This window comes from Sphaerodactylus townsendi, linkage group LG07 (assembly GCF_021028975.2).
Source record: "Sphaerodactylus townsendi isolate TG3544 linkage group LG07, MPM_Stown_v2.3, whole genome shotgun sequence".
NCBI lineage: Eukaryota > Metazoa > Chordata > Lepidosauria > Squamata > Sphaerodactylidae > Sphaerodactylus > Sphaerodactylus townsendi.
The window spans coordinates 54,343,958-54,370,697 of NC_059431.1; the positions used below are offsets into that span (position 1 = coordinate 54,343,958).

Consider the following 26,740-nt stretch of genomic DNA (forward strand, 5'->3'; position numbering starts at 1 on the left):
GGCATGACGGGAAGGTAGACAATGGGAGACCATCTCTGGATGTCTCTTTCCTTGAAAATCCTATGGGATCATCATAAATCAGATGTGACATAACAGCAAAAAAAATTGAAAAATAGAAAAAAATTACTACAGAGTATGAATTCTCCCTAGACCATTTCATTCTGTTGTGACCACAGTCCACAGCACATGAGTTGTGTCTGTTTATCTTTAGACATCATTGACAGAATCTTGATTATAGTCTCCTGCCCTGAAAAGACTGAGAGGTCCAGTTTATACAATCCAGCAATAATTATTTATTTGTAATGGGAAGCTTACTGTGTTTATCTTGTCTATCTATAAACCTAGTATTTTGCTCAAATTCCTTATGTAATATGTAATATTGATGGGGAAAGTAAAGATAGAAGTGGCACAGATTTCCTCAAGAATGGTAAGTAATCCTGGGTTGAGGTAAACCATGGCCTGACTTGAATAAACAATTCCGTGAATGAGGACAGTTGCTGCCTTCACAGCCATTTCTCCTTTTGGAGCTTCCATTGTCTTTTCCAAATGAACTAATGCTGGCATAAGCAGTGAAGTACAAATAGAGCTAAATCTGATTTAGCCCTTCTCTTCTGTTTCAGTGTTTTGGGTGACATTGCTGGAATGAGACAGAGTAAAGCGGGTGGTTAATTTAAAATTTCAACAGTGTGCCACAAATGTGCATCAGAAAGAGACAGAGATCTTATATTCTGTATATGGATGGGGGAAGAAAAATACTCTACCTTTTAAATTAATATGAAGCCTAGATTTCTGTTCTCCACAAAATTCCAAATAACCCGAAAGATGTAAAAGCAGAAGCCTTAAAAAAATCAAAAAACCAAGCTGTCAAAAGAAACACAGAAGTATGTATTGGTATCATGTCATTACAACACAGCTGTGGCCTACTTCTAAACACTTTACAAATCTTTTTAGCTTAAAGGAATTTTGCTTATATTCAGAAACCTCTTATTGACCTCACCCAAATCCAGCTCCCTCATATCACATTAATCTAATGTCAGCATGAGGGTTGCCAGGTCCACCCTGTCCACCAGCTGGAGAGTATGGGGTATGGTTGCTAGATTCAGATTGGAAAAATCCTGGAGATTTAGGGATGGAGTCTGGGGAGGTCAGGGACCTCTGTGGAGCAATGCAACAGAATCCACTCTCCAAAGCATCCATGGTCCATTCTGCACAGCACCAAGACGACGTCCTAAGGTTGCACAAAAAGGCATCTTGGGAAGGAACTCTGCACAGCTTTTTCCCCAATACATCCTCAGAATGCCTTATTTCTGCTCAAGTTGTCCTATTTTGGGGATAATTTAAACTGCACCTTGTTTCCTAAGCACCAGCAAGATTTCCCTGCCTGGCTAAGTGGAATGCGGAGCTCCGGAGGCATCATAATTTTTTCCCATCTGACCATTAAGTTCTCTGGACAGTTTCACCCTCTGCTTACGCCTGACATTTTGTGTGCTGCTGAAAGGATTCTCCTTGCTTCTATTTGCTGAAGGTTACCCCAGGATGTTTGATCTGCAGGCTCCCATCCTGGGCATCTTTTCAGCCCAAAAACTTCTGCTCTTCCTGCCAATTCCAGTGATATACAGTTAAGGGGAAGAAATGGTATTATTCTTACTATCAAAATGTGCTTGATAAGCCACAGTAATAAGAAGAAAGCTGTCCAAGCTGGTGATCTGGAGATAGGCAGATGATTTAGCCAAGAGAGAAAAGCATATAAGATGTTTAGTGAAGACTCACGCAAAGAGTTATTTAGGGAGCACGTAGGCCTTCACCTGAACAATAGTCTGCTCAGACATCTGTCTCAGAACTAAGTCATAATCAGCAACAGAGGGCATGATGGGCCTTACTGGTTCCTCATATCACCTGATCTGCATTAATAATTCAAAACCACCATAGCATCCACTCATCTATAGCACTACAGACCTATAATGACCAGGCCAATTCTTCCTTCTGTATGCAAGCTGTCATAGCGATGAAGGGAATAAGACCCTTGTGCTTTGTTGTCATGAGATGACTAGCGTTACTCGAACAACTCAGAGGGATCTAGTTCAAGAAAGGCATAGCAAGAAATTTTGGCCTTCCTATATAAAGTGGCCAGCATATTACTGAAACTGCACTGCTTCATATAAAGTAATGGGAGTGTTGATGCACAAATGACGAATTATCCCAAATATCTCTTCTGAAATATAGGCTTGTTTTAATAATGCCTATGATGCACCTGGTGGTATCAAATTAATTTTTTTTCAGATCTTGGGCACAGTGAAACAGCTTTTTGTTAATTAACAAACCAGTTGACAGGGGGGGAAATCCAATAATGCCTGAGAAAGTTAATAGTCTCTATACAACTATTATTCAAGAAAATAAAGCACCAAACCAGACAACAGAAGTCTTAGGGAGTCCATTAGAACTTAAGATGTCAAAATAATTGGGCTCCCTGGAATAGGGGAGCAGCTTACTTAACAGTTTTTCTTGGAAATAGGCTTGAGCACAGCAAGATGACCCCCATTTTAAGAAATCCAAGCAAGAATATGTAAAACATGTTTAGAAGACAGATAAAGCAATTCATACTGAAGCAAGCTTGTTAAATTGCCTTTGGGAGACAAGGTGGAGATGCTTTAAAAAGACAGTTTGATTTTGTTTGGGGGGTTTTTGGTCACTAAATGACATAGCAACATGTGGAACGGCAGAATAGCAAAGATTTGAGGACAATAGTCATTTTGTCAACTTTTAAACAAAGCTAATAATGAGAGATACTATCTCCATTTACAATCTGCAATCTGCTAAAGCCAGTGTCTCAGTTACTCCGCTTTCACATAGAGCTTTTTTTTTTTTTTGCTCAGTTTGTGGAATGGAGACAAGTCAAATTCAACCATACATCCAAGCTAGTTCAAATTACTTATGAATGGGAAAGCTAGGATTCCAAACTTATTACTAGTTTACAATCATGGTTTGCAAAGCAAATTCAAAACACAGTTTGCTGGTTCAGAGGGGATGGCTTACCACAAACATGGAAATCTCAACTAAGTTGGCTGAATGCAATGGAAGGAAGAGGTGAACATGTTCATGGATTCCCCTCTTGCTCATGGAGAATAATGGGATGCAGTTCTATCTTGGGCAAGGTGCAAGCAAGGGTGAAATGATTTTTTGTTGGAACCTAGGGTTAGGGTTAGGGAGTGACTCAGCTCAAACTCTTAGCCCATTTCCATGGTATGTTCTATTTATGACAAACATGAGCTCTTGCTCACAGGCAAGATAGAAGATTGAATGGAAATTTTATTCACTTGAAATGAATTTTCTCTCTCAATGGTTCCTAAATGATGCCTCCTCCATATGCATGTTGATGACACATAGGCCCTTTCCGCACGGGCCGGAAACAGCGCCCTGGGGACGGCAAAAACGCCGTTCCCAGGGAGCTGTTCGCACAGGGGGCACGAAGCCTCCCGAGCGGCACGTTTTCCGTCGGAAAATGACGGCTTCAAGCCGCTGCCGTGCAAAAGGCAGCGACTCGAAGGTGCCCTCCCTCCCCCCTTCTCACTGTCCACCTACCGTTTCTGTGGCCGTCCGGCACGTTGCCGAGGCCTGGGGACACGCCCCCCTGCCCTGCAATGCCGGAGCAGTCGCGCAGGACAAGGGTGTGTGTGTCCCCAGGCCTCAGCGACGCGCCGGACAGCCACAGAAACAGCAGGTCGACTAGGCGACGGTGCTCCACGGCGCCGTCTTCCCGGTTGTTTCGTGCTAACGGTCCCAGGGCCGACCCAACCCCCATCGTGGCCGTGCGGAAACGGCCATAGTTTTTTGGAAATATAAATAATTTCATACTGAAATAATTTAGTGTAGATTACTAAGTATGTGTCTGAACCAAGTTCAGCCACTTGCCCTCACCTTGAGAATCTGACAAGGTTCTAAGTACCTAAACTAAAAATTATGCTAGGTCATGACTTATGTCACCTGTTGAATCTCTCTCACACACACATGCACAAACACACACACACACACACCCCTTTCCATGAATAGCAGGAGAATATAGAGGAAGGGCAGGATGACTCTGGAGAGGATAATCTGGTGGATTCCGCACAGCAGAAAGATACCCATTTTCCTTTTGTCCATTTGCACATGTGCCCTTTATCCATTAAGGCAGCAATTGGCGCCCATGGAAACAATTTGGGTTGTTTTCGCACCTTCGCTTGGGGACGCTTCACCTTTTAAAAAATTTCCTGCAACAAATGTGTAGCTGCAAAGGCATACAGACATGACCCCCTGCAGCCATGCCAATCATACCACAATCTGATTGGCTGCACCTGTGTAGCTGCACATGTTGCAACAGACAAAAACAAGGAACCTACCTGCAATGGCCAAGCAATAATTAATGTATTGCTGTAAATCTATCTGGCAGCCATACTCGCTGCCATGGGGAGAAATTGTGCTTAGGGGACTTTGTACACTGTTGAGCACTCAGAGAATCTGCCCACAACGTACTGGGTGACCTGCACAGGATGGCAGGGGGCGGATTCTCTCTGACATAGCGGATGGTGCGGAACCTAAAGTGAACAGGTGGAAGGGAGGAAGATAAAGTATCTCCTGCCTGTTGTATTTGCACAGGAGCAGTTCCAACCTAGGATTGTGCAAAAGGATCACTGGTTTAGCAATTTTCAAAAATCCTGGGTTGAAGGGAATAAAATGGGCCAAACTTGTTTCGGGAATGGGACCTGTGCAAAGTTCCCCATTTTTTTTATAATGTCCTGCAGTTGTTATATTTGGCCTGGGCAGAATCCACCACTGTCTCCAGGCTGCAAAGGGAAGACAAGTAAGACAGGAGAGAGAGGAAAATTCTAAAGTTGAGAAATTATATTACAGTCAGACTCACTCAATAGAATTCACAACACCTTGCAAGGCACAACCTAACTGGGAAGAAGATCTACTTTCGCAACTTCTCCCAGAGTTTGAGCAGGGAAATCACTACAGTCAAGATCAAAACGTGTTGTCTGACATGGCCCTGTGATCTATACACATGAGGTACATAACTGAGATTCAAGTTGAAACCATTCAATGTGAACTGCACTTTTCTTCAACTATCCTGCATTCAGAAATAAATGTACTCATTTGGACCCACTAATTTACATGGCTTCAATATCATCCTCTCTCTCAAATGCATAAATCTCTTGCTGCTTCTATATGTGACCTTATATAATTCCTCCCCATTAAAGATAAGTCATTTGGGGGAATAAAGAGGTTGCATCATTTTAACAGGAGAAAGCATATTATGCAAGATAATCATGCAAATTATTTTAAAAACCATGCAATTAGAACAAAAAAGCTGCTTTTCGTATGTGCTTTAGAGTCCCTTATTAAAGTATCAGTTGAAAGAAGTAGCTATATTTAACAAAATATATGCTTATAGACTAATCAGATATGAATTCAGAAATATAAACAGGGATCGTATACAATGGCAATAATACTACTAAAGTGCCCATCAGGAAAAATTAGAGAGAATTAAGAAGGGTTGCAAACTCTGGATTGAAAAACATCTAAAGACTTTGGGAGGGAAGCCAGGGGAAGATGGGGCTTAAGGAAAGGAGAGACCTAACTAAGATACAATGCTGTAGAGTCCACCCACAAAAGCAGTCACTTTCTCCAGCGAACTGATCTCTGTCATCTGGAGATTGGCTGTAATTTGGGAGGTCTCCAGGCCCCACCTGGAGATTGGCAACCCTAGAAGTAGACACTGCAAATTACTATAAAATGTATAATATACCTTGGACAACTTGATTTCACAGGGAAATAGAAACGGCTTCTGAACTGCATCATAGCAGATCCTATACAAAATGGATTCTGCAACAAAAAATAAAGCTGGGATGTGGTCTGAAGAAACAGGTGCGTGGTCTAAGGAAATTAAGAGGATGTCCAAAGCTTCTGAAATGGAAAAAGGAAACCAACAGAAAACTAATTCAATCAAGAGTTCCATATACACAGCCTCATTATCTCATGCACTGTTGTCACACCTGCAACACAATCTTGCCAAGTTATATGAACAAATAAAACATGTGTTACATCCATTTTCCAGCAGATTGTTTGCCTTCTCTGATTATCACTTTGATGAAAAGTAATTAAGGCTCATCTCCTTCATAATTTTGTTCAACAGTTGCTGAAATGTTTAGGCTCAACTATGAATTAAATCCTATTGCACAATAAAGCCATCTGAATTAATGAAATTAAACAGGCAACTAAGAATCTGTAATATAGACTGATTGTTGAAGTAATCCACAATCTTTGGTCTTCTGCCAGTTTTTTGCTTTGTGCACTGATGGTTTTGTTTTATCTTACTAGTTAAAAACAAGAAGAAGTATGTAAGGAAGTTTCAGTCTCCCAAGGACAAGATGCAGGTAAACCAAACGAATAATTTAAACAGCAATGCAGTGACAATGATCTATGGTGTGAATACATGTATACTTATATTCAGGGTCAGTTAAGCTTTAGAATGCTTCTACATGCAACTTCTGCACCTGCAAGCTGCAGAGTTAGTCAAAAGTGCTTTTCACTACCATTCTTAACTGTGAGATTTAATTTTATTATAGTCATGTTCACAAGTTACAATGAACATGCAGACACTTGATTTTCTTCATACATGTACTGAGTCACTCTGAAGCTACAGTCAATAGACATACAGCTGAACATGTGATTTGACCCATGATTTATCTAGGTGCTGGTTCCTGGTCTCATTTGTACAGTGAATACACAATGGCTGTTTCTTACAAACATGTGTATCCACATACGTGCAGAATGCATGTGCATACACTATAACATGTGAATGGGGTTTATTATATGTGGGGTCACGAATCCTTACTCAGCCTGCTGCTTTTGACCCTGCAACCTCTGTCTTAGTTGCTTTTCTACAGCTCACAGTCAGAAATAAACATGTTGGGTTATAAATGAGACCAGAGAGAAGATAGTTTCAGAGGCAAAAACAATGAGTGAGGAAGAGGTCTAGAATCCTTTTCTGTCTGCTACTCTCATCCACTTTAAATTGCTCCTGTTTTACTGCTGTATTGCCCAACTCACATTTTAAGGCACTGGGCATGCCACCTTCCCATCTCATTGGCACTGAGAGTGCCTCCTTGAGTGACAATCAGTACATAGGAACAACTGTCAAATTCTTTTTCTGTAAGGGCCAAGCTTTAATAACTTATAAAAGAAGCACTGAGATGTTTCCAAAATTAATGTCTACTTTAAGCCAGGTAGGGGACATGTAAAAGAGCCAACAAAGTGCAATGATTAGAATATCATGTACAAATCCTCCCTCTGCCAATGCTCACTGGGTGATCTTTTGCTGGTCACTGTCTCAGCCTATCCCAGAAGTGACCAAGATGGCATGGCACTCTAGGATTTGCCAAAATTCTATGGTAAAAAGGAGAGTCTGGGCCAAAATGCTTGTGATGTGCTAGATTTGAGTCTTGTAGCACCTTAAAGATTTAAAAGATTTTAGAAATGTAAGGTTTTGAGAGTCAAAGTTCCCTTTTTCTTGAAAGCTTGTATGTCCAAAATCTTACTGGTCTTTAAGATACTACTGGACCGGAATTTAGCTGTTCTACTGAACACCATCATAGCAACCTTCTGAAATTATGTTGGTGATGTGATGTCACTTCTGGGTATTTGCTGGAATCAGGGGCATACCGCCCACAGGTCATGTGGTATCATATGTCTCTGGGCACTATGTGGGGGGTGCAAAATTGCCTCCCACACTCCTCTGGTGTAGCGGCCCCCTCCAACCTTCCCAGCTTCAGTGGAGGAGGAAAAGTGGGGCTGCAACAAAGAGCCGCACCACAGCTGCAGCCCCAACAGCCCAGCTGGCAGAGGCCCTGAGGGCGCCTGAAGGCTGATGGCAGTTGTGGCAGAAACACCTTGGCCCCCTCAGCCAGGAGCGCACTTGCCGCCCCCACCAGGCTCCCCGCGTGCCCTTACCTGGCCTGATGCAGTGGCGCTGCTCAGTTGCATATCAGTGCGTGCAGCTGGGGTGGTGCACACCTGGCAACGCTGTCCATCTGGTTCCCCTTGGGGACATGCACACAGGGGGGTGGAAAACTCGGATTTTGCCCCAGGCTCTATTTTTCCTAGATATGCCTCTGGATGGAACTGATGTCATGCCATTGGGATGATGCTACTTTTCTGGCTAGATTCAAGCCCAATGGCACCTTAGAGACCAACAATATTTCAAGGTATAAGCTTTCAATACTTCAAGCTCCCTTCATCAAATATGCTGAGCCTTATTAGGAAAGGAATTTACAATAAAACAGCCATTATTGTAATCTCCTGTACTATTCTATGATGCACCTTCATATGAAACACTTTGTGCCGTTCTGGTCACCACATATCAAAAAGGACCCTGAAGAGCTGGGGGGAAAATTACAGAAGAGAGCAATCAAGATGACTGGGGGTTGGAACAGCTTTTCTATGAGGAAAGGCTGGATAGTCTGGAACTTTTCAATTTAAAGAAGAAATGACTAAGGGGAGACATGATGAAGATTTATAAAATTATGCTCAGGGTAGTGACAATAGAGAAAGATTTTTTTTCTTCCTCTCCCAGAATACTAGAAGTCAAGGGCAAGTGTGGCGGAATGGGCCTGCTGTAATCTGCAGGTTCTATTCCATCCCTACCCATTTCCATGGTGAGCCCCTGGGGGAATAGGCACTTGCCAACTGCCATCCTTCCCCCTTCTGATGCTTCCTTTCTAATATAGTTTGTCCAAGATGGTGGTAGTCTATGTGGTACAGAAAACCACTACCAAAATCCGAAGTTAAAGTATTTATTAAAAAGAAAATGCGTATAAACATAATTTCAGCACAGCCCTAGATTGAGCAAGGGATCCAAAGGAAATGAGAGAGATGCAGTTCCTGTGTCCCTCCTTCCACAGAACATAGGACAGGCTCTTGAGCTTGGGATGTTATGGATCTCTACAGAATTCTTCCATTACCTGGAAGCTCCTTGCTTAAAATGGCTGCCTCCTCCAGATGGGAGCTCTGTCTTCCCTGAGAGACTCAGCAAAAAGAGAGCTTCCTCCTAACCCCCAGAAGTTTTAGTCATCCCTTTTCTTTACTCTCTTGCTACCTCTCTCAGCAGTGGCTGAGGTGAGGCTGGAAAGCAAATGAACTGATTTCCCCCTCCTGCCCATATGGGGAAAAATGGTTAAAATGGTTCATTCAAACCCCAAATGGGAAAAAAAGAAACAGTTCTTTACAGCATCGAATGGAGTTAATGGGCAGCTGATCCAGGATGGACAAGGAAATAATTATTTTTACAAACAGTGATTAAAATGTGGAATTTGCTGTCAGAGCATGCAGTGATGGCCACAAATGTGTGTGTGTAAAGTACCATGAAGTTGCAGCTGACTTATGGTGACCCCAGCAAATAGCTTTCAAGGCAAGCAAGAAGCAGAGGTAGTTTGGGTCACAAACATAGATGGCTTTAAAAAGATCTTAAACAGATTCATGGAGGAGGTTAATCAATGGCTGCTAGCCATAGAGATTAAAAGGAATCTCTACATTCAGAGGCAATAAACTTCAAAAAGCTGTGCCGGGAGACAACATCGGGGAAAGCCTCAGTCTCTATTTCTTGTTGTTGGCCTTTCAGTGTAACTGATTGGCCACTCTGTGAGACAGGAAGCTAGACTAGATGGGCCACTGGTCTTATCCAACAGGATTCTTTTTATGTTCCTGTGAGGAAACAACCCATAAAAATCCCAAAATAGTAGAATTAGGTAAACAGTTATAGGACTCAGTGGAGAACAATGTACAAAAAAGTATGAAAATTAATAGAAAGCATGCAGTAGATATTACTTGCCTGTCTCTCAAATACAAGAGCAGAAGAACTAGAATTTACAGTTAAAAATGTAATCTTAAACCAAAGTATTAACACAAAGATCAGCTGTTTGAAGTTGTATGACATTGGAGAAAGTATAGAAACTGATATAACAACCACTATATGCTATTTGCGATATGTGCTACATCTATCTGCTATGTCAAAAAAATTGATTATGCCATTTAAAAATTTGAAGATGTGAGATGTAGTGGTTAAGGAGATAGGGGAAAGAGAATATTTAATAATTGATAAATCTCAAAATTAATATATTTCAGATTTATATCTAGAGATATTATGAAGGAATAAAGAGCTTAGTTAAAGAAAGAACAAGCCATATGAGTGAGGTATCCAATTTAAACTACTAATCTATCACACACACAAAAAGAATAAAAGTTAAAACAGCTATGGAAGCCAAAGAAATTATAGGTTCTGTTAAGGAACTTCATCCAAAGCCTCAGCCTCAAAAATGTCTGTATAATCAACTCAGATAAGACTTATTAATATATTTACATAGTTTTCTTTTCTTATGGGGTGATAATCCCTTCATTAGGTATTCTGAATTTTATTAATAGTTAAAGAATGTAAAAGTTCTTAAAGGTAATCTCTGTTAATGTATATGGATTTAATAGCCCAATTAAAACGTCACCTGATTAAGGAAAGTTAAATTTGACACTGGATTAGATCCCACCAGCTTTTCTGCTACTGCAAGAGCAAGGAAGGATGATATTGCACAAGTCCCCTCCCAGCTGCAGTTTTATCTTGCATTACTTTTTGTCCAAATGACCATGAGGCACCCTCACAGCCTTTCTAAACATAAAAAAGCACCCCACTGCACCAGCAGAAAAGTTAACAGGAGCCAACCTATTATGTTCATTCAACAACACAATTAAAGAGGAATATCTATTAAATGATATTGTAAATAAGAGAACTTATCCTTATTCAAGAAGAACATCAACATATAAAAACTAGAGAAGTAATGGCTATGACAGAGGATTGCAAATAGTTTTAGAAACAGTGCTATGTTTTCCATCTTAGAAAAGTATATAGACCCTATGGAAAGATCACAGAAATTATGGAACAGTGAAGAAATCCCTTTAGGATCAACTGATGCTTCTATACTCTTTTCCACCGAAAGTTGTAAGTAGAATTGTAACTTCATCTCCCACATGCTGGATCATTTTTGTTTTAGAATGCTCCTCTTGGGTCCTAGTGCCTACCTAGTTCTGTTAGGTAGGCATTATGATCCAAGCAGAGCATTCTAAAACAAAGATGGTCCAGCATGTGGGAGATGAAGTTACAGTTCCTCTTAGATCCTTCAGGGGAAAAGAGTGAAGCAGAAAATATTTTATTCAGAATTCATTCAGGTTAATATTTTTTCTCCTAAGGCTGCAATCCAGGAGTGGGGGTGCTGAATACACACTGGAAGTGGCAGGAGGGTTGCACTGACACCGGTGCCACCAGCACTGCACGAAGTGGCACAGACATCTGCCGTGATGCACTCACCTTGATGGTTGGGTGCCAAGGTGTAGGAACCTAGATTTCCTCCATACTATTGCTCCTGCATCACAGGAGGCCATGCTCATATGAAGGTGGGGGGGGGGGATACCCAAAGACAGAACTGACTTTAATCAGTTCCCAAAGGACTTTCAGCCCAGAAATGTCCCCCTTAAGCACTGGCAACTTGTGTGGATATGTGCTTTTTCATGGGAGAAAGGTGTTTCACCTTCTCTCCCTATGCCTGTGCTGCTGATTGCCTCTTTGGAAGCAGCATGGCAACTGCAGCCCCAGCTACCACTCTACCGCCTCCCGCTTTGGATTGGGCTGCCTAGCAACAATAATGCAAGTCAGGGAATTTAGTGTGTCCATGAATCTTCAAGTAAATCATCCAGGATCTGCAAGCAATTGGTTAAAATAAATTTCAAAATAATTTTAAACTTGAATGAATGAATCTATTTTCAGAAGGTTAAGAGATATCAGGGTAGTAACACTAAAGAACATATTTTTCATTCAAAAAATCATATAATTGATACTAAAGAAATTGTTAATTTTGTTGCAAGTTTTGATTTTCTTAAAGATTGATATTTGCAAAACTGAAGCACAAAGATATTTCTGCCAGGCTCCAATAACAGTGAAGTAGGAACCTGAAAATAGAAACTTTAAGATAATGGCAGGGAATCTTGTCTTTCTAATTCAGGATAGACAAAAAGACATTGAGAAAGAAACTCAATCATTTGAATTGGACAGATATTCAATTTATAGCAGTATCAGACAACCCACACTATTTATAATTAATCACATAGTATAGAAAAGATAAGAAAAGAATCAAGTCAAAGAAAAAGAATAAATAAATTCTTTAGAAAATCTGCATAAGCTTTTGGAAACAATTTAAATAAGGTTTGGAAATAATTTATAGGAATTTCTGGATAGTGTGAGACCAGTCAGAAATTGTGAATTCTCAGTGTAATGGAAATTAACGTTGATTTGTGATACGTTTTTAAACTGCATTTGCTAAACAGGAAAAAAGAACGTATTGTATCCTGAAAAAAAAATCTTTTTCAGGAAAAGTTAAAAAGGTTTCAGGTCTATTATGAACTATTTACTTAGCTACAACTGCAAAAATGTTAAAAGATGCCGTATTAAATGAAGAAATGGCCAATGTAGGGTGTAGTAAACAATAATAAGCGATAATAATGGCCTTGGGTCAGATCAATTAAACTTAAAATTCTCCTTCATAGAGAAGAAGTGTCATCCTTTTGATATTTGCTACCCTATTTGGAAAGAGTTTAAAAGAAAAAAATATACCATAGGCCCGGTTACATGAAAATATGACTGTTACACAAAAACTTGAAATGGATCTGACTGCTGTGGGTTTTCTGGGCTGCGTAGCTGTGGTTGTGGTCTGGTGGTTTTTGTTCCTAACATTTTGTCCACATCTATGGCTGGCATCTTTGGAGGCATGTCATGGTAAGACGTGTTTCTCTGTGACACAGGATCCCTTGAAACTGACAAACCAATATTATTACTAATTATGGATTAGAAAAGTTTGAAAACATTACTTTAACTAAGTAGTTAAGACAGTTAAGAAACTGTGAATGCATAAATCAATTTGCGTTAGTGAAGCAGAAAAAATATCCAGTGTAAGACAGAAAGGTGACATTGTTCAGGTTCAGAACTGAAGTAAGGTAACTCCATCTTTTGACAAGGTGCTCCATCCTCAGAATACTCTGTGGCATCTGGAACCTACTGGCGTTTCACTTGGCAGTAGAGGACTGGAATACCTAGCTCTCAGAAGCCATTGAGGCAATAACTCCCCAAAAAAACCCTTTCTTCTGCACCAGCCTGGCCTCTTGGTATACTGAGGAGCTTAGGCTGGTGAAAAGGGAGCTAAGACAGCTAGACCCAGGTTGGTGGAAAAATTAGGATGAAGCTTCAAGAACATCTTATGGGAGTTTATGAAAGCCTATGAGATGGCAGTGAAGGCTGGTGAAGGTCAGTCGTGAGGTGCTACAAAGTCCCCTGCTGGAAATTGTCAACCTCTCCCTATCACAGGAAGTCTTCCCAGGGAGGTTAAAAGAGGCAGTGGTGCACCCGCTCTTGAAGAAGCCACAATTAGATCCTGTGGATTTGGCCAACTACTGACCCATTTCCAACTTACCATTTCCAGAAAGGAATTTTAAAGGGATGGTTGATGAACTGGCTTCTACAGAGATAGCACCACCGGAGGAACTGCATTGTGGTTCTGGATCCCTTCCAGTCTGGTTTCTGTCCTGGCCATGGGATGAAGATTGTGCTGGTCATCATCACAGATAAGCTCTGGATACTAAGGTGGGCCAGTGCTGCAGGTATTATTAGATTTCACTGCAGCATTTGACATGGTTGGTCACAATCTCTTGGCCCACCTCCTCACTGTCATCTGCTGGCCTTTGTGTGTTGCCTGCAGCTTCCACAAAACTCCCAAAAAAAATCCCATTTAATTTCTTATGCCAACACACAATGGGGAAAGTTGTGCTGTGAACAGTACTGCAGACTGTGCTCATTTAGTATTGACTAGTAAAGACACAAGATTGTCTTGTGACATTTGAGAACTCCTAGAGAACAGGAGAAGTCCTACTGGAAGAGGGCTAATGTTATCGCCATCTTCAAAAAAGGGGGAAAGGAGGACCCTAATAATTACCGTCCAGTCAACCTGACATCAATACCAGGGAAGATTCTGGAGCAGATCATTAGACAGATGGTCTGCCAGCAATTAGAAGGGAATAATGGGTTTCTGAAAAACACGTCATGCCAGACTAATCTTATATCTTTTTTTGATAGAGTGACTAGTTTGGTGACTAGCTTTTTTGATTGAGTGACTAGCTCCTGTTTAGATATTTGAAGAAAGTGCTGTGGATGTAGCATACCTTGGTTTCAGTAAAGCTTTTGACAAGGTGCCCCATAATATTCTTGCAACTAAGCTGGTGCAATGTGGGCTAGACAATGCTATTATTAGATGAATTTGTAATTGGTTGACTGACCAAACTCAAAGGGTGCTCATTAATGGCCATCCTGGAGGAAAGTGACTAATGGGGAGCCACAGAGTTCTGTCCTGGGTCCAATGCTATTCAATATTTTTATCAATGACTTGAATGATGGAATAGAGAACATGCTAATCTCATTTGCAGATGACACCAAATTAGGAGGGGCAGGGGTGTTAAGAGGCAAACTGTAGCCCTGGACAAAACCTGAGTTGGATCCCTCCGCCCCCATGGGCAGCCACTCCACCACAACCAATTTTTTTTTTTTTTTTTTTTGCACCAGGACATTTGGAATTGCTTTTCACTGCAAGAGAATTCTTGCATTTTTAGACATATCAGCACCGAAATTTCAGCGTATCATCAGGAGACTGTCCTTATGCTACCCCCCAGGTTTGGTGAGGTTTGTTTCAAGGAGTCCAAAGTTATGGACTCCCAAAGAGGGTGCCGCATCCCCCATTGTTTCCAATGGGAGCTAATAGGAGATGGGGGCTACAGTTTGAAGGTCCATAACTTTGGCCCCCCTGAACCAAACTGCACCAAACCTGGGGGGTATCATCAGGGAAGTCTCCTGATAAGACCCTGAAAGTTTTGAGACTGTGCCTTCAGAATGTGCCCCCCCAGCCTGCAACCCCCCATTGACAGAAATACAGAAAACTCAATGCAGAACAAAGATTCTTGGGCAAATTTCTGGGATGTTCCTGCAGGGGGCACATTTTTGGATGTATTGGCACCAAAATTTCAGGATATCATCTGGAAACTGTCCTGATGGGACCCCAAGTTGAATTGGTACCCAGTTTGGATCTTAGGGGGTCCAAAGTTATGGACCATCAAAGGGGGTGCCCCATCCCCCATTCTTTGCTAAGGAGATGGGGGACTCCCTGAACCAAACCTCACCAAACTTGGGAAGTAGCACAAGGACAGTCTCCTGATGATACGCTGAAATTTTGGTGCTGCTAGCCTAAAAAATGCACCCCCTGCAGGCCAAAAATGGAAAACCACTAAAAATACCCCAAAATGAACCCTGCATTTTGATGCCCCCCACGTGGTGCCCTGGGCAGCTGCCCACCTTGCCCAATGGGCATTACGCCCCTGGGTACCTAATACCCCAGAGGTCAGAGTCAGAATTCAAAATGACCTCGACAGATTAGAGAGCTGGGTCAAAACAAACAATGAATTTCAACAGAGATAAATGTAAGATACTACACTTAGGCAGAAAAAATGAAATGCGCAGATACAGGATGGGTGACACCTGGCTTGACAACACTACATGTGAAAGGGATCTGGGAGTCTTAATACACCACAAACTGAACATGAGTCAGCAGTGTGATGCGGCTGCTAAGAAAGCCAATGAGATTTTGGCCTGTATCAATAGGAGTATAGTGTCTAGATCGAGGGTTGTAATTGTACCTCTCTATTCTGCATTGGTTAGACCTCACAAGGAATATTGTGTACAGTTCTGGGCACTGCAATTGAAGAAGGATATTGACAAGCTGGAATGGGTTCAGAAGAAGGCAACCAAAATGGTAAAAGGTCTTGAATCCATGTCCTACAAGGAAAGATTTAGGGAGTTGGGTATGTTTGGCGAAGAGAAGATTAAGAGATGACATGATAGCCATGTTTGGATATTTGAAGGGATGTCATGTGGGTGAGGAGCAAGCTTGTTTTTTGCTGCTCCAGAGACTAGGACCAGGAGTAATGGGTTCAAGGTGAAGGAAAAGAGATTCCACCTAAACACCAGGGAAAACTTCCTGAAGTAAGGGCTGATCAACAGTGGAATGCACTACTTTGGAGTGTAGTGAAGTCTCCTTTTTTGGAGGTTTTTAAAGAGAGGCTCAATGGCCATCTGTCAGGAGTGCTTTGATTGTGTATTCCTGCATTGCAGGGGGTTGGACTTGATGGCCCTTTGGGTCTCTTCCAACTCTATGATTCAATGATTCAATGATTTCTAATGTAGGTCCCCACTTTTATTTGTTGTGCATCAATGACATGGTACAGCTAGTGTACTGACTTGGTTAGAGTGCTGGATTAGGTTCCAGGATGCCCCTGTACTACCATGAAGCTTGTGGGTGACCTTGGACCAATCACGCTTATTTAGCCTAACTTACAACTATTTTGTTGTGAGGATAAAATTGAGAAAGGAAAACCATGTATAATCCAGCCTAAAATACCATGCAGGACCACCAGTGGAGGAATTTACAACTACTGGAGGCTGTCACTGGCAATGTAATTACATTACTAGCAATGCACTGATGTCACTCTCTATGCACCCAGGAATGATGTCAGCATGCTGACATGGGATGTCAGAGATGTTCTGTGTCTTTGGTCACCAGGCAAGGCCTAGCAACCACAGGATCACACAACAGGGGTTCTCATGTTCAGTCACCTAGCTACCACAGGGCAGGGGGCGCCCTGCCCCAGGTGCAAACCATTAGCATCACACGGGGCAGAAAATCGCCCCCTCCCCCCTCCCCCACCCTCCCAGGCCTGGAAGAAGCCAGAAGCATCCTGACAGGCCCAGCCAGGCTGCTTTTTCAGCTGGCTGCTCTTTGCAGCCGGATGAACTAAGGTAAGTGTGGGGGGGTGGGGGGTGTCATTTTGCCCCCCCCCCACGGCACTGCTCATATCACAGTCCTATTTCGGGGTCAGATAACACAATGGAATGGCAAGGTCAGACAGCTGTCTAAGGTAGGTAAAATATTCCAGTGACATGGTCAATATATTCAGTCCAGAATTAGGTTGTATATTATATATCTGAATTGTCTTGCTTCATGTCCTGTGTATGGATTATTAAGCTTTGGTTTTTAATTTAACAATGGAGAAACAGAACAAATATAAATGCATATTAAGTTCTATATTGCCATTCTCTTTAGCACTGTTTAATCCAAATTTTAACTGGTCCCTAGAATTAGTTATTTTCAAAAGATGCAAGTATATTGAGATGTTTCAAAGAACTGATGAAAAAGCTCCACCCACAGAATTGATCTTTCCACTTCTCCATATTTTCAGCAGTCCTCCATGCCACCTGAAAGGATGGCGAGAGGCATGTGAACAGTGTGGATAGCAACACAGGGAGGTGCAACTCAGCTTGGAATCTACAAACTCTTCCTTGAGTTACAAATTGTTCATGTGGTTTTGTAGAACAAATAGCTAGGGGGTGGTAGCCAATATTAAAGGACAAAAAAAAACAGACTTCAAGCTGGAGAGGTAGGAAACTGAAACACATGTTTGGACACATTCTCTCTCATAGCTGGATTCAGAGAACAAGAAACTATAACCAAAATGCCCATGAGACTAGTGGACATTTCCAAATAAATCCTTTTAACTTATTGTTCCATCTGTTACAGCCATTATACACAGTAGAGAAAGAACCTTCAGCTGATAAACAATTAATGGGCAATCAATGTTACAGATTTCAGAAGCCTAGATTCCAGAATGTATAAATTATAGTCAGATGCCCAGTGGTGAGCTGAGGAGGGCTGGGGTCTTCCTGAGCTACAGAAGATGCCAAGAGGGTTGCTGAATGTGAATTGAGTGACTGAATTTTGGTGTATACATCATGAAATATCATGTAGCTGGCTCAGGTGTGATAGTTTGTCACTGCTTTTCATTGCAAAGATATTGTAAGTCTTGTTCTCCTCTAAAAAGGAGCTAAGTCTTCCCTGAAGTTTCAACCATTCATGAAAGAGAGAACAGAAATATTTTTCCCAAAACCCAAATGATGTTGGCACATGCTGGAATTACTTACATTTATTTTGCAATCTGCTGATAAAGCTACATGCAGAGGCATACCTGGGCCAAACTGTACCCAGTGTGCACTCTGTTTTTCCAGGGGGGCTCTCCATGGGCCCTGCCCCCCACCCGCCCCCCACACTTACCTTACTTTGGCCTGAAAAAGTTCAGGCTGGAAAAGCAGCCTGTTCACTTCAGGTTGAAAAATGGCCTGGTGGGAACTACACTTCCCAGTAGACCTTGGGAACTTTTCAGGTTGAACTAAGGTAAGTGGGGGTGGGGGCAGGGGGACGGGGTGATTTTCCTCCCCCCAGGCATGTGTCTGATGCACGGTGCACCCCCACTCCCACCCCTTTGCAGCTCCACCACTGGCTACATGTGTTATGTTAGACTAGAAATAAAGCCTAATAAACTGTTGTTTGCAAAACTGGATCTCTCCATCAACGCACATGCACACACGTGTGTGCGCGCACGCACAGTTTGCAAAACTGGAACTCAGCTTTGCAAAGGTGGGGGCAGCATGGTGCCTGTGAAGCTGGGAAGAGTTCTCTATGAGCACCCCACCATTTTTCTCATGTTCTCCCCCTTTTTCTCTGCTCCTGCCATCCCTTGTCTTAATCTTCTGTTTGTGCCCTGCTAACCAGCTCTCTCTTTCTCTTTTTGCCCCATTATCCCAGAACTCTACTTTTGCCTCCCTACCCGAGCTCTCTGTCTGCAAAAGGAATTTTTCCAGGGAAATGAAGTCAGGAGGAAAGAGACCAGTTTCCAAACAGCTGTTGCAGCCTGAGGCACATGTGGCTCTAACTGTGTGTTCTTTCGGTCCTACTGGAGCAAGCAGCAAGGGCTGCTGGGAAGTATACTTCTTAGAATCTGGCTCTCCAGCACGATGAAGGATTACACTTCGCAGCAGCCCTAGTTTTTCCCAACAGTCCTTTTTTTTTCTGGTGTGTTGTCTGGAACATACTACTAAATGATATGTATAGATTGATAATGTAAGCTTGTGGCTGCTTGGGGTTCATTGGAACTTTGATTTTAGAATTCACAGCTCACATGGAGGAGGGTGGAGTCAAACCCGATTCTCCAGGTAAGAGTCCACTGTTCTTAACCAATATGCCACACTGGCTCTTTATGAAGAGCATACTGTAAAACAGTAGAGCAAACAACCACTTCTATTCCAGGTTTTTTAAAGGCCTACCGTACATACTCGAGCCAAATATAAGCCGAGGCACTTAATTTTACCACAAAAAACTGGGAAACTTATTGACTTGTGTATAACCCTTCGAATTTGACTCAGTAGCAGCTAAAAACAGAATATTTGGGAGCAAGATGAGATAGAGTTGCTTAACAGAGTTTGCATTAGGGATGAGCAGAACTCCAGCACTCTAGGAACACAAATGAACCACTGTTTTCCTACAAATGTAGAATAATTCTGGGATTCATAGCCATGCCAGCCTAAACTTTGCTCCAAAGAAAGTCTTTGTCTTCAGCAACATCAGTATTTGGCAGTAAACTACTATATGAAGAATTGTATTCATTTAGAATGCAATGCACCAATAACCCTTAGGAGAGAAATGCCTTGGTTTCTTTTAACACACACACAACCTAGTTGTAATGCTATGCAAGGTGTCCTTACAGCTTGTTTTTATGGCTCTCTGGTGAGTTAGAAAAAAAGCAGCAACATGCTTACTGGATCCCCACAGCAGCCCTAGCTCCAACCACCATCTTGGAATTACCGTATATACTCGAGTATAAGCCAAGGGGGGCTTTTTCAGCATAAAAATTATGCTGGAAAAGTCAGCTTATACTCAAGTATATACGGGTAGTTATAATTACAGTTGTGATGGTGACAAGAATTTGTGTGTGAGAGAGAGAATATATACAGAGAGAGAGAAAAGATCCTTCACAAGGTTTAGTTGTGTTATAGACTTCTAATTTTCCTCTTCTACTTGCAATCTATGAACAGTTAATGGAGAGTAAGAAGTCATTAAATAATGTTCTGAATATCATCTACATAATGAAGCTACACAACAGTATTTATTAACTTTTCAGGTTTTCTCTTTTAGAAACAATAATATAATCACAAATTCCAAAAGCAATGGCCTTAATGCCAACAACAAAAAGGACAGCAACCTGCACCAATTTAACTACATTTCATACAACTAATAATAATCAATAAAATTGTTACCATAGATTGTCTGCCAACATTTCATTCTGCTTGTGCAATAAATACATGAATAAATTAACAACAAACAAACATTTTCATGTACTGGATCCAAAGGGCTATGAGAGAAGCCACTTCCCCCTTCAAGCTGAAGCCCACTGTGATCCTTGAATTACTCCTTGTGGGGACTGGGGGGGGAGCTGTCAGGAACAGAATGGGGTCCAATGCAGAAGTCTGCAAGGAAAGAGGGGGACTCAACTATAATAGCTCATCCCCTTACAGAAGAGGAAGCATCCCTTGCACTTAACAGAAGATGACATTGGCTCCTACTGCATATCAATATAACAGGAGATCATTTCTTTTGCTATTGTCCTATGTATCAACTGAAAATTGCTGATCATTTATTCATCATCTGTTCTGTTATTTTCATGTAACAAGATGCAATGACCATTCCATAATTGCACTACTTGACATTCATCCAAACCAAAAGTACCAAGGAAGATCTAATAATTACTGTTATTATTTTCATGTAAACACTCTATCATGTATGTAGACAGAATTTAAATATTAATGTAATTCAAATGTCTCTTCTAAATATATATATTTAAATGTGCAAGGCAAGCATTTTCTCTCTGCTTTTTTTAAAATAAAATATTTTATGCTCTTTTTTAACATTAAGAAAAATCTATGCTAAAGTTTTTTAAATCATCAAACTAACTTGGTGTCATGCTATTTTATTCATTGGAATAACTGGAAAACTTAAAACATGCAGTTATTTAAATGAAATTACCTCATAAGTTTAAATGTCGTTTTAAATTACATCCAATTAATTTCTAATTTCAGAAAGCTTATAAAGCAGGGCTGTTTGAAAAGAAAAGCATCACAAGGGATCGGTGGCGTAGCACCAACGGGACTAGGGGGCAATGACCCAGGCGCACACTTGGTGTGGGCGAGTGGCCTGGGTGTGGTGGAGGTGTTCCGGGGCAGGGGTGGGCGGCGTTGCAGCAGGGGCACGGGGCATGCACATGCCCCAGGCTCAGTTCCCCCTCACTCCACCCTGCAAGGGATGCAGAGTGTATGTAGTTTTGTAACTGAAAAAGTTCAGTACCAAAATATATGGCAGAGAGCCAGTTGCAGAGTACAGTTTTTTGACAGTGGGAAGGCTTTTGGAATGATTGCTGGCCAAATTCTGTCACTTTTAACCAGCTGAAGTTCATGGATCAAAGCCACAGGGAGACAAACTGGGAGAAGCAGGTAGAGGTTAGGTGACTCAGACCTGATGATATAAGCTATTGTTGGAAAAGATCCAAAGGAAGACAGGAGCTCTGAGCAGACTGTATGTTCTTAAAGGACAATCTAAAAACTGAAGGCACAGTTTGCAACGTCAAAGATTTCTATGTAGAACTTATGAATAACACTTGACCACATGAAGCAGGAGGTGAGATTGCATCACTTCCTGATTCTCAGGTACATTACTATCCATTTTGACCATCTGTTCAGGGCAGAAAAGCAGCCAGATACAACATCTGCAGTTCACTGACTGACAGCGTGTCATAACATTCTCCACAGCAGAAATTGGTACTCTGTAGGAACAATACTTGAAAACTGCACCAAGCTTTGTTTTCTCAGTGAGAACTGGATCTCTGCAGGGCTTTATATGGTGGCATGGAATTTATCATTCCTTTTGCATTCTGTGTCTCAGGCAGAAGAGTTTAGGGCGTGGGCAATGTGGCTCCTCAGTTAGCATAGGTAGCTGCTCAGCAGCTGTGAGCCGCTGTCCATCAGACTGCAGGCTCCTTTGGCATGCAACTCCACCCTCTGCCAGGAAATTGACCCACATGTTACAGATGCAGGACTCAGTCACCATCCAGAAACACCAGTGTGACAGTAGCCATTAGCAAAACAATCTTGATCATTTAATAGGGCCATGACAAATATTCATGTAAAATGTTATTGAATTGATTCTCCATGCATCTCACATGTAGCTAATTACACAAAATAAACCTAGACAGGAAAAAGAAAGCCTTTCCCTGTATAGTCTAAGCAAATATTTTTACATGCTTGCTTCCAGAAGAACCAACCCAAAAGTCTAGTCCATTGATGCAAACTGTTACACCACAGCTGACCCTGACATAATATTTTTATACATACTGTGGCACAAATATTATCTTTGTACAAATATTAGCCTTTTTCAGTGCTTGCTCAGAAAAAGAGGGGACTGCTTAACAACAAAATATAATGAAATATACCTTCCTGGATCTCTCCTTTGCACAGAGATAGCATAAGTGTCTCAATCCATGCTACTGGAATATCCACATGCTTTCCACAGCCTAATGTGCGAAGACCTGATCTTCTCTGTGTAGGCAACAAAAGACAAGAAGCCAAAGGGGAAAAAACATATTACAAATCATTCAAAAAGTTACATTCTCATAGATATCTTTTAAAGGGGGTTAGACAGATTCATGAAGAAAAAGTCCATCAATGGCTACTAGACATAGTGATTGAAGGGAGCTTCCACATACTGAGACAGCAAACCTCTAAATCCCAGTGTTGAGAAGCAGCAGCAAAGGACAGCCTCGACTCTATGCCCTATTTGTTTGCCCTTCCAGGACAACTGGTAGCAGTTGGGTGAAACAGTGTGCTAGACAAGCCAAACTAGAGATCTGATCCATCAGGCTCTTTTCATGTTCAACATGAAACAGAATTTGTGCATATTTAGAGACAGCTGATGCAAATCACAATTGCTGGAATTGCAAGGTGTTTAATCCCTTGATTTAGCACTTAACAAGAAGAGAAATGCTAAGCTATAATTATAGTGTTATTACCATCTGAAGTACCTCACAACAAAAGCAATTAATTACCTCAACCAAGTTGTAAAAAGGCTGTTATGCTGCTGCTGCTGTCTATATAGGACTAAATCACATCAGCAAATCTCACTGAAACAAATTATATAAGCATCTCTGGTTTGCTCTGTGAAACCTAATTAAGTTTGGGGGTAGATTTTTCTGTTATATGGATTAAAGTTTAATGTGTATAAGGGTTACACCCTGACCAATTTTTAACCAAAGGAGGAAGGTATTTTTGTTACCATTTTAAAATGCATTCTTTATGCATTCCATTAAATGAATTAACATACGCCAAAGTGATCAACAATAATTACCCAACACATGTCATTTTTGACAGGCCATATTTTTTTCTTTACTGCTACAAAAGGAGATCAAAAAATTTCTCTCATTTCAGGAAATCTGATTTTTATTACCCATTGCAGATTCTCAGCTCTCAGTATGAGCAATGGGATATATTTTATTGATGCCATCTTTTCTACTTAGTGGGAAGGTGGCATGCACCTGTATTTCAGGATATAATTCCAGCCAGTAGGCTACATGCATAACTGAAGGGCAGCCCAAATGAGCATTTGTACAATTCTGCGGGAAATATTCAGGTGAATGTGTGTGTGTGTGCCATCAATTCATAGTTGTCTTATGGCAACTCATAGGGTTTTCAAGACAAGAGAAATTTGGAGGTGGTTTGCCACTGCCTGCCTCCACGTCATGACCCTGGTAGTCCTTGGAAGTCGCCCATCCAAATTAAGGTAACCACTGACAAATATCCAGAAACAGTGAAGTATCTAGGTTGTGTGCATCTTGGAGTGAGGTCTTGTACGTACATGTTTTCCATCTGAAGAGCAAGCATAGGATATCCAGTATACTGGTGCCATGCCAGCATCAGTGATGTGCTACTTTCACCAGTGATGTGTCCACACCAACCCACCCAATCATAATGCACCATGCAGGTGGCTTTATAACAGGCAGAGATGAAAATATCCAACTAGCAAATGCTGACACACCCATGTCCCTGAAATCAGCCTGTTGCCATCCACATGTAGAACACAACAGGGGTGGGAAGAGTGCACACACAAAAAGCAAGGAGGACTGTGGAGTAACAAGTATGAGGTCTAATGAACTCAAACCAAGGAGTTCTACAGATATAAGTTTGACAGCCTTCCTGGAACTATAAGTCCCCTTGGTCTAGCATACACCCACAGAAGGAAAAATGGTCACTCCTGCAATACCACCCAAATGGTTCTCTAACTCACTTGGTAAAGGTGACCCCAATAAAATGGCCAAAATCTCTCTTGTTGAAAGGCTCAGTTTTGGAGCATGAGCAAAATGAACACCAACCTTTTGCCAAGAAAGGAGAATCAGACACCAGTTCAGCAACAAGGACACACACAACTGCACATTCACAAAAAGCAGTCCTAACAACTCAACAGTTTACTGTGTGAAGGCTAACAGGGACCATGAGCTTGCATCCCACTCAGCCAGTTGCTGACAAGAAGGCAAAGCTTACATTTTACCAGCAACCAGCTGATCATCAGCAAAACAGAAGGATGAAGTTGGACTACTAGAACATGTGCCTCATGCATGTGGGAACAGTCCTCTAATCACAGCTCCAACCACACTCCCAGCATTAAGAATCTCCCAGAATGACCAGGAATTATGTGAGGAAAATGAAGTTAATCCAGAAGGGTTAAACTTTAATTGCCATCTGTACAGGGACATTTGGCCTCTACATGTAACTACAATCTTATCAAATGCAATCTTCATCAAACAGACATGATTAATATTTTATTTCCATCCTTGCTCAGATTGTTCCAACAAGATCACCTTTATAGTGACCAAACCTTGTGCCTTAGCATAGCTGGTTAAGTCTTTTTTATTAATTATGTTTGTACTATTGAAATTAGTATGTTGAAATTTTGCTGCATGTAGATGCGCTGATTAATCTGTCTGTGTGACAATCCTGGCTGATCTATAATTGCAACAAATAAGGTTAAATTTAAAGAATGCCACAGCAGTCCTGCTCTTGACACCAATTATATACAGGTTTATCCAACATCCCCAGTTGGTTCAACTCATGAGCTCAGCTACCAAATCACTCAGGAAGGAACTCCAGGCTTGAGTGTTGCATCAAGAAACACAATTGTGTGCAATGGGCTGCTCATGGTGAAGGGCTGCCTCACACACCAATCATTTTGGTCACTATGCCCCAAAGAATCACTTCTCTGCTACAGATAGGAGTTCATTATTGCCATCCTATCTTATTCATCTCAATTCAGTCAAGATAGAAGATAAAGGGTCCCAAGGGTCCAGAAGCTCTGTAGAAAATGAAGTTCTATGAAAGTAAAATTCCAAGTAGAAAATCTAAATAGGAAATGTTTTAAATGCCTTGTTGAATTACTGTACGGTGTTATATTCTTAAATAAGTAAAATAGGCCTACTTTTTTGTCAACGAATGCCATACCATACTGGAAATTGAACATTTACACATCTATTATAGAACTCTCTTAATATGTTCCAAAAAAGTTATCTAATGCTAATTTTGTCAGACAGTAAATATAATTCAAATCTGCCGAACTGTACTATGAATCTCTGATAGCTATGAAACAGTGCCAATTATGAAAGCTTTCTGATGAATGAAGTTAGTGACTTCTTCCTGCCAAATAAACAGTGGGGGAGGGCAGAAGGAGCACAAGATAAAACTCATACTCAACACTTATGGTATGCAAATGAATTTTTAAACTTGCCAAAAAAAAGTATAATAATTTCATTTGGAAAGCAATAGAAATTGCTGTAATCTCACAGGTTTCTTGATTGTATTTACTGAATGGCAATGTTATTGCTTTTAAAATACCTTCATAATCCAAATTACTGTTGTTTCTACGCATTACCTATTTTTGCAAGCTTTAAAAGGGCTGCTCAGAATATCTTAAAGAATTAAATCAGACTAGAGCAGTATTCTAATGAAATTCTTAACATAAATCTTTTAAAAAGTAAATAATGAGAATTGTAAATTAGTAATATTAATATTACTTTTTAACTATGAGATTCTACAGTAAAAATGTAACATTAACAGATGGTTATCATTAATGTCTTTCTAGAAATTCTTCAGTGTATACAAACCTTGCATCTGGCAAGCATTTTTCTAGCTAGCTCCATGAATTCTTCCTTGTCATCTGTGTTTAGTGAATTATTGAAGTCCTCAATGAATTCTTCTGTAAGTTGGAAAGGATTTCTAAAAACCCAATAAAATATTTCAGTTTGATTGCTGTTTCAAAAGTAAACTATTTCAAAATTCCATTGCTATTTGGTACTCTTTCCACCAGTATTATCATCCTAATAAACTCAAGTAATGTAGTCTCCTCATTAACAACATCCAACCACAGGAAAATTCTAAAGAACAGCAGCAGAATTTAAGCGGCTCAGTATTTCATGTTGAGTTTTTAACATTGGGTTTTAACTGCTAACATTTTATAGTGAATTATGTTTTTACTATGGTTTATTTTTGTAAGCCACTTCAAGCAGCACATAAATTGCCTAAACAAATAAATCCTACAGGATTCAGTGTGACATTTCTTTCTTGGTGGACTCAGTATGTGATTCAGTTGAACTT

General features: G+C 40.9%; 1 protein-coding gene across 1 annotated transcript in view; it reads right to left on the bottom strand.

Annotated features, from left to right (window-relative positions):
• Positions 1–26,740, bottom strand: part of TMEM232 (transmembrane protein 232) — a 194,093-nt gene that overhangs the window by 137,332 nt on the left and 30,021 nt on the right. Inside the window, exons 4-7 of the mRNA XM_048503411.1 lie at positions 26,251–26,362; positions 22,537–22,642; positions 5,786–5,943; positions 762–861 (exon numbers count right to left, since the gene is read on the bottom strand). Of these exons, the coding sequence (XP_048359368.1) occupies positions 762–861; positions 5,786–5,943; positions 22,537–22,642; positions 26,251–26,362 (476 nt within the window). The remainder of the gene's footprint in view (positions 1–761; positions 862–5,785; positions 5,944–22,536; positions 22,643–26,250; positions 26,363–26,740) is intronic.